Source organism: Oryzias latipes, chromosome 2 (genome assembly GCF_053564925.1).
Source record: "Oryzias latipes strain Hd-rR chromosome 2, Olatipes_Hd-rR_3.1".
Lineage (NCBI taxonomy): Eukaryota > Metazoa > Chordata > Actinopteri > Beloniformes > Adrianichthyidae > Oryzias > Oryzias latipes.
In genome coordinates, this window is record NC_136238.1 from 12374193 (window position 1) to 12388846 (window position 14654).

General features: G+C 42.4%; 1 protein-coding gene across 1 annotated transcript in view; it reads left to right on the forward strand.

Annotated features, from left to right (window-relative positions):
• Positions 1-14654, forward strand: part of nid2a (nidogen 2a (osteonidogen)) — a 53692-nt gene that overhangs the window by 18691 nt on the left and 20347 nt on the right. The window contains exons 10-15 of the mRNA XM_011484430.4: positions 330-439; positions 523-656; positions 760-871; positions 1133-1333; positions 1409-1639; positions 13066-13212. Coding sequence (XP_011482732.1) covers positions 330-439; positions 523-656; positions 760-871; positions 1133-1333; positions 1409-1639; positions 13066-13212 — 935 coding nt within the window. The remainder of the gene's footprint in view (positions 1-329; positions 440-522; positions 657-759; positions 872-1132; positions 1334-1408; positions 1640-13065; positions 13213-14654) is intronic.

Sequence of the window (14654 nt, forward strand, 5' to 3'; positions counted from 1 at the left end):
GAATTATAGGGAACTGCTAGCTTCAGGGAGTATGTAAAATGCATTGGGAGCTTGCTGAAAGTGAATGCAAAACGAAAGGAGATTTTTGAAAGTGCACGTAGAATGATAGTTAGCATTAGCTAGCAAATATTTTAGTTACTTCAAAAGAATCCAGACTGCTAACTTGCTTACTGTATAATAAGACTCAAACCTCAGAAAAGCATAAAACTCAGATGCAGATGACAGGACAAACAAAACAAAGCCCATCATTTCATTCAGATATACAAATGCAGAACAAAACTATACCTGCAGATACAGTAGAAAAACACAAATCTTATCCTATTCTTCAGATTCCAACAGCAGTGCTCCCAGAATGCATTTTGCTCCGACTACGCCACAGGCTTTTGCTGCCACTGCCAACCTGGCTTCTATGGAAACGGGCGTGACTGTCTCCCTGAAGGTTAGAAAGCAAATTTCAATAAACTCCAAACTTATTTTCTCAGTTTTAATGTTGTTATTTTACTCCTTATGCTGCTCCTCCAGGTGCCCCCCAGCGCGTCAGCGGTAAGGTGAGCGGAACTGTGAGCGTGCAGTCAACTCCAGTCACACTAAACAACATCGATCTTCATGCCTACATAGTGGTCGGAGATGGGAGAGCTTACAGCGCCATCAGTGAGGTAGATTCTTGATAGAAGTTCAGCATGCCCAACTCGTTCAGCAGCAGAACATTTTGAAATAAGCAGGTATCACTGCCATTTAATGCCTTCTCCTAAACAACAGGTACCTGAACCTCTGGGTTGGGCCCTGATGCCAGTTTCACCAATAGGGGAGCTCTTTGGATGGCTGTTTGCTTTGGAGTTGCCCAATAGCCAAGCAGGATTCAAGAGCACAGGTAATCCCGATCAAATCTATCTGATCAGTTCTGTCTCAGTAGAGGCTGAAGAGAACTCCGGTTAAACGATGGCGTTCTTTGTCTGTGCATAAATCTTGCTGGTCACCCGGCCGGCCGGCTGTGTTGTCAGGCCTCCGCCTCCCCGTTTCTAATCAGAAACAGCTGTGAGTGTGTTTGTGTGTGGGTGTGTGCGATATGCAGCTGGTGCACTCTTTAAGAAATTGCAAACAAACAGTAATAATTGGTTACTTGTGTTGCCAGGTGCCAAGTTCACTCGCCATGCGGAGGTACAATTTTACCCTGGGAACCACCGCCTGTCAATTCTGCAGACAGGGCGGGGTCTGGACGAGCACAATCTCCTCAACGTGGATACTGTTGTCAGTGGCAACGTGCCATTTATCCCACCTGAAGCTGAAATCACCGTGGAGCCCTTCAAGGAGACCTATCAGTACTATCCTTCTGGTAACCATGGCAACACAAGACTCTAGATATGAAGTGTCAGCACCAGGTCATTTGACTCTATCTTTTATTCCGCAGTTGTGACTTCAACCTCTGCCAGAGAAATTAAGGTGGTTTCAGCGAGTCGCGGGGCAGAGTCCTACTCCTTAAACCTGAAACAGAACATCACTTATCGTGAGTGTCGCCATGACAACCGCGCCAGCAATCCAGAGACCCTGCAGATCACCATGGAAAGGGTGTTTGTGATGTACGACAAGGATGAGCGGATCCTGAGATATGCTGTCACCAACAAGATCGGCCCAGTTGGAGGTAAAGCCAAACTTAGAAGGAGATGATTCTTACTGCTGCGTTTGCAATGAGCGATTCCTGCGTCTGGGGAGTTACTGTTTCAATGCTCAGCACAGATGTTGCAAGACATCCCGCAGTGCGATTTAGTGTCCGGTAGCAGCATGTTTTGGGTGGGGCGTAAAGAATTCTGAAAATTTTTGGCATGCAACTTGATATTTCCGAGGCTCAAATATCTGAACTTTGGTGAATGTTTGCATCACATCAACCAATCAGGGAGTCAGCTTTGATAGAGATTTGATTTGATTTGATTTGGAAATGGTTTATTTCAAGCCATCAAATAAGAATAATACACAAAAACAATACAATCATTGGTTATACATTCATACAATGACGAATCAAACTTAGACATATTAATAAATATTGCTTGAAAGGGAGTGGAAGGAAGCGAATTTATATACCGTAGTTCCACCCCTGTTCTACTGTAACCATTTGATTACATGATTTATTATTATCCGGTTCTTGGCTTTTTTTTTGACCGAATTAAGAATCCTGAAATATCATTAAAGCCCATGACAAAGATAAATTACTTAAATTATTATGTAAAAAATAACTTTTAGAAATCAACATGGCAAATGCAGATCAGTTATGCAGATTGTGTTCATTATAAAAATCATGTATATGATTAATAAAAAACTACATCAGTAAAATAGACATAACATTGTTTAAAAAATTTTCATAGCAAAATTTGATCAAGTATCAAAAGTTAAAAAATGTGCAAAATGATGCTACATTAGAAAAATCATGAATCCATTTTTCAATTTTTGGAACTGGTGAAGTAATATCATTAGAAATCAATCAATTTAACAATTTTCAATAATTGATTAAGCATTTATTTTTATTTTTTTGTTTTTTATTTTTTAATAATAAGGTAATGCTGTGGAGTAAAATAAAAAAGGGTCCATATTCTGTCGAATGACCAAGGTTGGTATTCCTTCTTCTGCTGATTAACAGCCGTTCTTCTGGTTTAAACAGAGTTTATAGTTCTCTTCGATGTTATGTCTGCAGACATTAGATTAAGGTCCTTTTCCTTCTTCAGTTGATACCAGCGGCGCTGAAAGTTGTGGTCAAGTTGTCTGCAGGTCAGAACTCTCTGCCGAAAATCCAGATCACTTCAGACTTTTGGAGAAAGCAAAGAATCCAGGTGTCATATTTCTTGATATTATTTGGCTCTTTGATTTATATCAAGAAATATATTTCTTGATATTATTTGGCTCTTTGATTTAATCTAGCCACAGGGGTTGCAAGCCAGTTGCCTCTGTGCCGGTCCCAAGCCCGGATAAATAGAGAGGGTTGCGTCAGGAAGGGCATCCGGCGTAAAAATTGCCAAAATAACCATGCGAATCATCCACAACACTTTAGACATACCGGATCGGTCGAGGCCCGGGTTAACAACGACCGCCACCGATGCTGTTAACCTACAGGGTGTCGGTGGAAATTTGACTACTGTTGGTCGAAGAAGGAGGGGAGGCAGAAGGGCCCGTGGCCAGAGAGAGAAGGGAAAAGGCAGGAACATAGGTTTGAGAATAGGGACTCTTAACGTTGGCACAATGACAGGGAAAGGCAGAGAGCTGGCAGACATGATGGAGAGAAGGAAGGTAGATGTACTGTGTGTGCAGGAGACAAGGTGGAAGGGCAGCAAGGCACGTAGTATTGGAGGAGGATACAAACTGTTCTATCATGGTGTTGATAGGAAGAGAAACGGGGTAGGAGTGATTCTGAAGGGGGAGTTTGTAAACAGTGTTCTAGAGGTGAAAAGAGTCTCAGACAGGATGATGAGCTTAAAGTTAGAAATCGAAGGGGTGATGGTGAATGTAGTCAGTGGGTATGCGCCACAGGTTGGCTGTGAGTTAGAAGTGAAGGAGAGATTCTGGAGTGAGTTGGATGAGGTCATACAGAGTTTCCCCAGAGGAGAGAGAGTTGTTATTGGAGCAGACTTTAATGGGCATGTTGGTGAGGGCAATAGAGGTGATGAGGAGGTGATGGGCAGGTTTGGTGTGAAGGAAAGGAATCTGGAGGGACAGATGGTGGTGGACTTTGCGAAGAGGATGGAAATGGCTGTAGTCAACACTTACTTCCAGAAGAGAGAGGAACATAGAGTGACATACAGAAGTGGAGGTAGGAGTACCCAGGTGGACTACATCCTATGTAGACGAGGCCATTTGAGAGAGGTTATTGACTGCAAAGTGGTGGTAGGAGAGAGTGTAGCCAGACAGCACCGCATGGTGGTGTGTAAGATGACTCTGGAGGTCAGGAAGAAGAAGAGAGGGAAAACAGAAAAGAAGACCAAGTGGTGGAAGCTACAGAATGAAGAAACTTGTGAGGAATTTAGGCAGAAGTTGAGACAGGGTCTGGGTGGTCAGGATGAGCTTCCAGATGACTGGGAAACTACAGCAGAAATTATCAGGGAAACAGGTAGGAAGGTGCTAGGTGTGTCATCTGGAAAGAGGAAAGACGGTAAAGAGACTTGGTGGTGGAATGAGGAAGTACAGGAATGCGTCCAGAGGAAGAGGTTGGCTAAAAAGAAGTGGGATGTAGAAAGGACTGAGGAAGGTAGACAGGAGTACAAGGAAGCGCAGCGTAGAGTGAAGAGAGAGGTGGCAAAGGCCAAACAGAAGGCTTACGATGAGCTATATGACAGGTTAGACACAAAGGAAGGAGAGAAGGACTTGTACAGGCTAGCCAGACAGAGAGACAGAGATGGGAAGGACGTGCAACAGATAAGGGTGATTAAGGACAGAGATGGAAAGGTGCTAACAACCCAGGAGAGTGTACAGAAAAGATGGAAGGAGTATTTTGAGGAGCTGATGAACGTGGAAAATGACAGGGAAAGAAGGCAGGAAGATGTGGTTGTTGTGGAGCAGGAAGTAGCAGAGATTGGAAAGGATGAGGTTAGGAAGGCTCTGAAAAGGATGAAGAGCGGAAAGGCCGTTGGTCCTGATGACGTTCCTGTGGAGGTATGGAAGTGCTTAGGAGAGGCAGCAGTGGAATTTCTAACAAGGTTGTTCAATAGGATTTTAGAGAGTGAGAAGATGCCTGAGGAATGGAGGAGAAGCGTTCTGGTTCCGATCTTTAAGAACAAGGGTGACACGCAGAACTGCAGCAACTATAGAGGAATAAAGTTGATGAGCCACACAATGAAGCTGTGGGAAAGAGTAGTGGAAGCCAGGCTTAGGAAGAAGGTGGAGATCTGTGAGCAGCAGTATGGTTTCATGCCCCGTAAGAGCACCACTGATGCCATTTTTGCTTTGAGAATGTTGATGGAAAAGTACAGAGAAGGTCAGAAGGAGCTGCATTGTGTGTTCGTAGAGTTAGAGAAGGCGTATGACAGGGTGCCGAGGGAGGAGCTGTGGTACTGTATGAGGTCGTCTGGAGTGGCAGAGAAGTATGTCAGAGTAGTTCAGGACATGTATGAGAGAAGTATGACGGTGGTGAGATGTGCTGTAGGTCAGACAGAGGAGTTCAAGGTGGAGGTGGGACTACACCAAGGATCAGCTTTGAGTCCTTTTTTGTTTGCTATGCTGATGGACAGGCTGACAGATGAGGTAAGACAGGAATCTCCCTGGACAATGATGTTTGCGGATGACATTGTAATTTGCAGTGAGAGTAGAGAGCAGGTGGAGGAACAGCTAGAGAGGTGGAGGTTTGCTCTGGAAAGAAGAGGCATGAAGGTCAGTCGTAGTAAGACAGAATACATGTGTCTGAACGAGAGGGATCAAGGTAGAAGCGTTAGGTTACAGGGGGCTGAGGTGAAGAAGGTGCAGGAGTTTAAGTACTTGGGGTCAACAGTTCAGTGTGATGGGGAGTGTGGAAAAGAGGTGAAGAGGCGAGTGCAGGCAGGTTGGAGCGGTTGGAGGAAAGTGTCAGGAGTGTTGTGTGACACAAGAGTGCCAGCAAGACTCAAAGGAAAGGTGTACAAGACAGTGGTGAGACCAGCTCTGCTCTATGGGTTAGAGACGGTAGCAGTGAGACAGAGACAAGAGGCTGAGATGGAGGTAGCGGAGATGAAGATGTTGAGGTTCTCCTTAGGAGTGACCAGGTTAGACAGGATAAGGAACGAGTACATCAGAGGGACGGCTCATGTTGCCTGTGTTAGCGACAAAGTCAGAGAAGCCAGACTGAGATGGTTTGGACATGTTCAGAGGAGGGATAGTGGATATATTGGTAGAAGGATGTTGGAGATGGAGCTGCCTGGCAGGAGGGCAAGAGGACGGCCAAAGAGGAGATACATGGATGTCTTAACAGAGGACATGAAGTTGGCTAATGTTAGGGTAGAAGATGTCCATGATAGAGTGAGGTGGAAAAGGATGATTCGCTGTGGCGACCCCTGATGGGAAAAGCCGAAAGAGAAAGAAAGAAGATTTGGCTCTTTGATTTATTACTGCATGTTGGTTCAGACGACCGTGATCAAACACTTCTCAAAATCCTTCATGATGTTAACAACCAGAACCTTGGACCGGTCCAGTGGACCGAGTGGTTTGACTTAAATCCTGCAGCCTATAACTCAAGTGTTCTCAATCTGCTCACGCTTCCTGAGAAGCCTGGCATGTTTGGCGATTTCAGCATTCCTTCTGGTCAGATGGTCGTTCAGATAAGCAGCAGATCCCTTCAGATTCCTCCTTTGATTCATCAGAGCTAGCTTGTGTTTTTGATTCACAAACCTGATGAGAATCGCTGGTTTATCTGTCTCCTTTCTCCTGGGGAGTGGGTGGCAGGTCACCATGGTATTTAGATCCAGGGAAATCCCTTTAGACGTGAGAAATGATTCCACTTGGTGTTCCCAAGACTCTCCATCACTCCCCGTTTCAGAAGAACTGCTAGCAATGCTAGCGCTATTAGCACAGGCAATGCTAAGTAAGTCCAGCTGCATTTGGCTTTGTCCGAGGTTTGATCGGTACTCCAGTGAGAATGACATTAGTCAGCCTTGCTTGTTGTTCCACATCATCCAGTCTTTTCTCCAAAATGTCGACCCGGTTATCTTTTTGCCCGTTTTGAGCTCGGAATCTTCGGAAGTCTACCATTGGCTCCATGAGAGGAGTTAGCTGGTCACTTGCTCCATGAAAGGATACAACGCAGCTTGGATATAATCAAGAGTCTTTTTAAGGTCTTCGTAGTCATGGTTTTTCTTAGGGGCCATGGTCAGCTCTCTTTTTTTTGAGAAAATCAACTTTTAAGTCACATGAAGATAGTTGTTTAGCCGCCGTGAGCCACACGCGGCTGTGCTGTAACCCGGATCCAGAAATATTCCCAGTTGTGGATGAGTTGATGATGGGAACAGCAGGTTGATTCTATAACCAACATGGAGGACAAGTATATTGTCTGTGCTTGCCCAAAACAATGTTTTTTCATATTTGTATCAAGACAATTATAAAACAAATTCAAACTGGGTCACAGAGACAGAAGTACTGCTGAAAGCGGCCGTCACTCAGACGATGCTTTTGCAGTAGATGGTGAACTTCAGTGTCTCTGAATGAACTCAAGGACCCAGATGTTTCGACGTGCTTGCCACCGCCTTTGTTGAGGTCTCCAAATTAAAATGACCCATGTTACTCTTTCGAAATGATCCACGTCTTCAAAAAAGTGTGGCGAAAAGGCCGTTAAAAGCGTTTGACGGTGGCGCTTTCCTACACAAATTTGCATAACTTCTGGACAAGCACCTAGCAGAGAATTTTGACGCGCGTCAAGACAGAGGCCAGAAATTTGAAAAATCCCGTTCGGTGTGAGCGCAGCATAAAAGTAGAAATTGCCATTGCTTTGTTCCGTGCTCTGACACGGCCCATTTAAATCCTGGACAGTTTAATTCATGCAGGCAAAGTCTATGCAGAAAGGTCCCAGCCAGGATTTACCAGGGCCCTCAAGCTACTCAACTACTATACCTCTGTACAACAACATAGTTAGTTTTCCAAACATCCACAGTGGAAAAAATTGAAACAACATTGATATATAACTGCAAGCACTTACTCTAACCCTTCATTAGCTGAAGGTAACAATTTTGGCGCACACTGCCACCTACTGCATGTGTTCTCTTCTAATTGTTATCCCATTGACTGGGTCTGTTACAGTCGACACATCACATTTTTGGCACAGAGACAAATAAAAGAGCTTCAGAAATAAATATGGAATAGACAAAAAAAAGACGAGAATAGGAAAATGGCAGAATTAGAATTAAAAACGCACACAAAAACAACTAAAATACACAATAAATACTGAAACAGAACAGAATGGATGTATATGTAATTTTATTTTTGATTAATAATACAGCGTGGGCCAAATGTTTTCATTTATGACATACTTTTTCCCCAAAATTGATTTGAAATTGAAAAAAATGACTGACTGAATGACTGAAATATTTCACACTAGTTGGTTTTAAGGCATAAGTATGCGTGTGAACACTATCTGTTTTGTGTACATGTCGACAGGTGGACATTTTTGCAGCTAGCAGGTGTGTTTATAACATTTGAGTGTGTGTGTGGACAGGCTCCGCCCCTTTTTTTTTTTTTTTTTTCACTACATTTGAACCTTACCATAATGATTAACAACCAGTAAACTTGCTTCATGGTCTTATCCCCCTTCCCCTCCTATTATCACCCCCTACCCCCCCCCCCCCCCTCTCTCTAACGTCCCTCTCTCTTCTTCCCCTCTATCCTTTTCCGTCCGGTCCAACACCAAAGATTTTCAGACATGATTGAAATTAATAAAGTTTGGCCTCAATTACAAAGGGGTTTATTCAGACATACCTTTGGTTTGTCTGAAGATTAATAACCCCTCTTGTTAAAGTAAAATATGTCCAACACAAGAGGCCCTCAGCTCTCATCTGTCTGCCCAGCTGTTGGACAGGACAAGTTTAAAAAAAAAAAAAAAAAAAAAGAAATTGAAAAAAATGATTTAACAATCATTTCTACTCACTGACAAACTATGGTAAATAGAAAAACAGTTCATTCTAGGGTTGAAAGTGAACTACAGTCATGACTATAATTTCATTTCATGATAACCAGAAAGTGACGGAGATTAAGCAGGTTAGGGCAGAAATCCCACTGAGGGTTCGCCTTTTTTGGTGCTTTTTTTCTTTTTTTCTACAGCATTTGGACACAAACCAAGTTTCTGCTATTTGACCGTCAACACTCTGATTAAGAAGGTTATGATGACATCTCTCACACATGCACAGCCTCACTCACGGTGATGCAGCCAGGACACAGCTGGAAGAGCTCTAAGGAGTGGGCCTCTTGTAAACACAGCTCGAGTCCTCTGTGTGTGTTTGTGTGTGTGTGTCTGTGTTCGTCTTCTACCCTCCCTGCAAATATAATATCCTGGCCAATGACAGATTTTGTGCAGGGGGGGGTAATAGCTGACCCGTGAGGTCATGAGAATCAGAGATCGTAGACACCCTAAAGGCGCTGGAGCGACACAAACAGTGGTATTGCAAGAAAGAAAACAACTTGTGTTTCATTTTTGTTCCCGGTGTGAGGCTAGAAAAGCAAAGGATGCTACAAGTCAAGCTCCAGTCTCCTTATCTTAAACACAATTAGCTCTTTTTCTGAGTTTTTAGTTTTATTTTACTTCATCTGATCTCAGTTATATTGAAAAAAGTTCAACTACGGTACATTTTTTGTAAAAACAAAAGCTGAGGTCATCTTAAGGCACTAAACAAACAAATTAAGCTAAAATTATGTTTGTTCTGTCTGTAAATTTATACAATGGTCGTTTATCTAACCAAAACCTGCAAAGTAGTCATCCTTATTTTTTACTGTTAGATGTTTTAACCCTCACTACACACTTTAAACCCTATTCTATGTCAGACATGAACATTAACTCTTTTTTCCTATTTTTTCTATTTCTATTTCTATCCGTGAAGTAGGCTCTAAGGGCACGGACGACCGTTTAGTTTAGTCTGTTTAGTTAGTTCAATTTAGTACTTTCCTATTGAAATATATGTATTCATGATCCTTTTTGATTGTATGTTTTAGTTTTTACAATTACCGGTACGAAGCCCATCGAGACGACTGTTGTTGTGATTTTAGGGTATGCAAAAAAAATTCAATTGAATTAAATACTGTTTAACCCTTTACCACCCGAGTTGGTGGTCATGCTCTTAGAGTTAATGTGACCAATGAACGTAATCCCAACTGATTTTGAAATTAACAGAGTAATTGGTCTGATCTGGATGTAAATACCCTCAAATTAAAGCTGACAGTCTGCAGTTAAAGCACATCTTGTTGGTTTTATTTTAAATCCCTTGTGGTGGTGTATAGAGCCAAAAATGTTGGAATCGGGTCGCTGTCCCATTATTTATGGACCTGACTGTATATCGATGGGTCCAGATCTTTACATGAGAAGGAGCTTTCAAGAGTGGGAATGATCAAAGCTAGCCTATTGGAGGTCTTTGTTGCAGAAAACATGCAGTTTGGTACCCTCTCAAAAGTGCAGTGTGAAAGCAAATCCAAACACACCAAGTTTTGTCAGCATTTTCTGATCAATTGAAGTGTCTAAACTTTTCCCATCTTCCTTTAATCTGGTCAGAGACCAGACAGTCTGTAAACTCAATAAAATAAAAGATGGTTACGAATTAAGTCTTTTTTTTTTTTGCCTAGGGTTTCATCACAATTTTCTTTTGGAATAAGCCGTGCAAAGAATAGATTCCGAATTTTCTTTTTTTCTTAATAGAAATCACATACTTTGAAGTTCTAAACTTGAGACTTTTTGACGCGGACGTAAAAACGTCTGGTCGTGGTCGCTCAGTGGTGGTCATTGCCTCTCAGGCTCAGCTGCTTGCATCTGTGAAGCCTGTAGATGTGGGGGAGCTGTGCAAAAAGTAACAGGTGGGCCGTGCGGCCGTCATTTTGATGGCGTGCAGCTCGTGTGTGGGGTGGATGTTCTCCCCCGCGCCCCTTGCTTCCCTCTCTCTCGCTCTCTGTCTCTAATTATCCCCTCAGACTTTTCTCCAGTCCTGCTGGATTTCCCCCTTCTCATCTGCCCGTCTTCCCTGCCGCATTACACTTTGAAGAGTCTCGCTCCGTTTCTACAAATGAGCCTAAAATTGCTCCGTGGCCTCAGGAGATGAAAGCAAGCTGTGCGCTTTGTTTGTGTTAAATAAAAAATAAAAAAAGAAGTTTTAGCTGTTGTTGTTTATGGTCGATCAAGGAGACTAAAGCTTGCTTGCTCTTCATTAAGAACAGACATGGTGGTTGTGAAATCGTTTGCGGTCTGTCCCTCTTGTTGCGCTTCTTTGCCCTTAAATCAAACATTCAACCTCTTGAATCAATGTTTTTTGGATAAAAAACAAAAAAGATTTATGTTTGACCTTAAATTACATTTTTTACAGCAGTGGAAAATCACCAAAACTTTACATTTGCTCATCCATTACAGTGTTCCCCCGCTTATTCGCGTTTATTTATTCGTGCTTTCACGTATTCGCGGATCTTTTTCAGTTCCGGTTAGTCACAAAAACTCGACACCTCAAGACGCTTGTTAGAATTTTTTGCCGGCCAGTTGGCTACCCCCTCCTCTCTCTCCATGCCCTTGCATGGAGAAATGGCATCAGCTGACTCAGAAGTGGCCAAAAAAAATCCGGATGTGCTGAAGAAGATATTGGCGGAGGATGAATATCATCCGAAACAGGCGTTAATCATGGAGGAAACTGGCCTCTTCTGGAAGAAGATGCCGTCTCGTACGAGCTCCTGGTTTTAAGGCACGTAGTGACAGAGTGACCCCCTTTATCTGCGTCATAAAGTACGCTGCTGTACAGTCTTTAGTTCTGGATCTTTAAAAAGAACTCTTTATGTTGAGCAATACTCAACTATACAATGCAATGTTCTTTAATAAAGGTTTTACAAAACTTGATTAGAAGTGATTTGATGAGTATGGATCAGTAACGGACATTCTTCAGATGGATTAAGCGTACTCGCGGAATACTGTATACCCTTAAATCTACTTAAATCTTTTTTAAACTATATTTCCACTTAGAACTGGATTCTTTTAAAAGGCTTGTTTGTTTTGCATGTTTTATGTGGGAAAAATGTTTCTGATTTTTTTTGAGGTATGAGTCCCAGGGGAGCGACTTATTCTCAGTTGCGTGTTAAGAAAGGTGAGCAGGTTGAAACCCAGTTTGCAACAACATAAGACGCTCCGACTCCGAACATAAGAGGACAGCCTCTTAAATAATGAGGACTATGGAGATAACTCGAAACAGCTGTAACATCTCCAGGAGAATCCAGGGTCAGGGACTCCAGTAGAAGTCACAGCTGAGAGAAAAAAGAAAACCCACATATTAATAACACAATAGGCAAACCATAATAGTGCAACTTTTATGTGATTTTATAAGAATAGATAGCAACAACCACTAGAGGGCACTGTAGGTGTGTGTATCAGTATTCGCTATTGACAGCAACACAGAAGAAGAAGCGCCGTTTAGCAGTGTTGGCAGATTGGACGGTTGCCCCGCCCAATTGGGTAGATTTGGTCCTGAATTTGCGGGTTGTTTTGGTGGGTTTGGGGTCGGTTCTGTGGTCATCGTCCTCGCCATCATGAGCAACTTATGAAATAAATGTGTTCACTTATATTTTCCATAAATGCAATTTATATGAATTATTTCAATACCTATTTTTCCCCGAAATGTGTGTGTTTTGCATATTTCTTGTTCAGTTACATTGCAGGCTGTGAAGTGAAGCAGACGCCGGGCTCTGAAACTCAGTCGTTAGAGAGCAGTTGGACTATCTACCACTCTGGAGTTGCTCATGGTGACAGGCGGCGGGCTGGTGTGGGCTTACCCGTGAGCCCCCATCTCAGCCGCCAAGTGTTGGAGGTCACCCCGGTGGACGAGAAGGTCATGTTCCTCCGCGTTCGGGTGGGGGATTGTGGTTTCGGCTTACGGGTCAAACAGCAGTTTGGAGTACCAGACCTTCTTGGTGTCTCTCGAAGGGGTACTGGAAAGTGTCCCAACGGGGGACTTCGTTGTCCTCCTCGGGGACTTGAATGCCCACGTGGGCAATGACAGTGGTATCTGGAGGGGCCTGATTGGTTGGAATGGCCTCCCTGATCTGAACCAGAGCGGTGCTTTTTTATTAGACTTCTGTGCTCGTCATGGTTTGTTCATAACGAACACCATGTTCGAGCACAAGCGTGTCCATCAATACAGGTGGCATCAGGACACCCCAGGCAGGACGTCAATGATGGACTTTGTAGTTGTTTCAGGCGACCTTTGGCCGTGTGTCTTGGGCACTTGGTTCTTGTTTTACAAAATGTGTCTGACTGTATCCATATGGTTCATGGGAATGGGCACATGAGAGTTTTCTTAGATCTGTCTCGACGATGTGGTCTTGCCATGGACTTCGTCACTATACTATTTTGCTTTGTCTGTAAAATCCATGAGTTGTCATTCTTCCCGTGACTCCCAGCTGACCCTGTGGCGCCAGAACTGATCAATCCTTGCTACTCTGGAAACCACGACTGTGACACCACAGCCATGTGCATCCCTCAAGAGGACCAGAACTACGAGTGTCAGTGCGCCACTGGCTATGGAGGGGACGGACGCAACTGTTACGGTAAAATTTTACTGTACTTCTTTGCCCTAACTAAAGGCTGTTAGGAGTTTTGTTTTCTAGCCTCAAAATTGTGATTTTCATGTCAAAAACAAGTCTAACTAGCATTGAAAACACCGTGGGATAGAAGTTATAGGAGCAGGGTAGCGATCGTAAAGGTGGAAAAGGACAACTGCTACTGTCCTGAGCAATATACAATACATAAAAAAGGACGGTTAGATGTTCGATTTGTCTTAGAGAGAAACGACTCACAATTTGTCAAGCTATGATGTCACTCGATTTCATTTTGAACGGTGTAAATGAAGCCTGAAGAGGCAGCCATATTGTTGGTAATTTACTTCGTCCAACTGAATATTTTTTAAAATAGGCCATTTGATGACATAATGTTAAGTGAAGGTTTTGTTCAGGCTAGCCATGGCTCTACTCGTTTTTCTTTATAAAAGAAAAATGAAAAGACACCCAAAGTTAAAATCATAAAAATAAAAATCAGAGACCACAAATTTATCCGTTACCAATTTACATAAAGCCATAAAGCCATAAACCAGGACATTTTTTAATTTTTTGTCACATGGAAGTCATTGGTAAAATTTGATTTAAAACAGTCTTCTAGTGGTCGTTTGAGGAACTGCAATTTTCTGAATTTGAATTCAGAATGGGGTTGCAGAATTTGGGATCTAAAACTTTAAATGTCACTAAAAAAAGGTGTAGTCACGTACTATATAGTGTTTGCTATTGTTGCTATCCAAAAATGTGTGTTCTAAAGATTACCTGCATAGGCAAAATTTGCAAAGTAGCTAGCTTTATGTTGTTCAAACCTTCGTTAAAACTGAGGTCAGTACTATAGAATAAAACCAAAGGTCTGCTCGCGATTTGCAAGTGGAACACATTCAGGAGACATGACACGAAGGAGTTTGATTGATAACAGTCTACAGCCAATCAGGACGCAGAAGACAATGAACTGTTTAAAAAAATCGATAAAACAACAATTTCACAAACAGGTGAACCGCAGGACTAACTTAAACACAGAACTCACTCCTATTATCTGGAGTTTGATTTTCACGGGAGAAGCTGGAATTGTTGCAATAATGGAAGAGATTTGAATCAGCAAAGATCATCATGATTCCCACTGGGTTGCACCTTTCTAATATTTATTTTTCCTTTTTTTATTTTATTCTTTTTTGCAGTCGACAGACAGACAGACAGAAAATAGAAAATGATTCATCACATTTACCTTAAAAAGCTTCACATGTAAAAATAAGTAAAAAACAAATTCGTTTTTGTACCACCTTACCAAAAACACACACCAGAATATCAACAACACATACATTTCATAACAACAAATCATACAAATCGTTAGCTTTTGTAAGTAGTCCATATATCTTAGTTTTAAAATCTTTTTGAAATGATATTTGTCACTAATAAGCCTTATCCTCCCATGAAGTTGA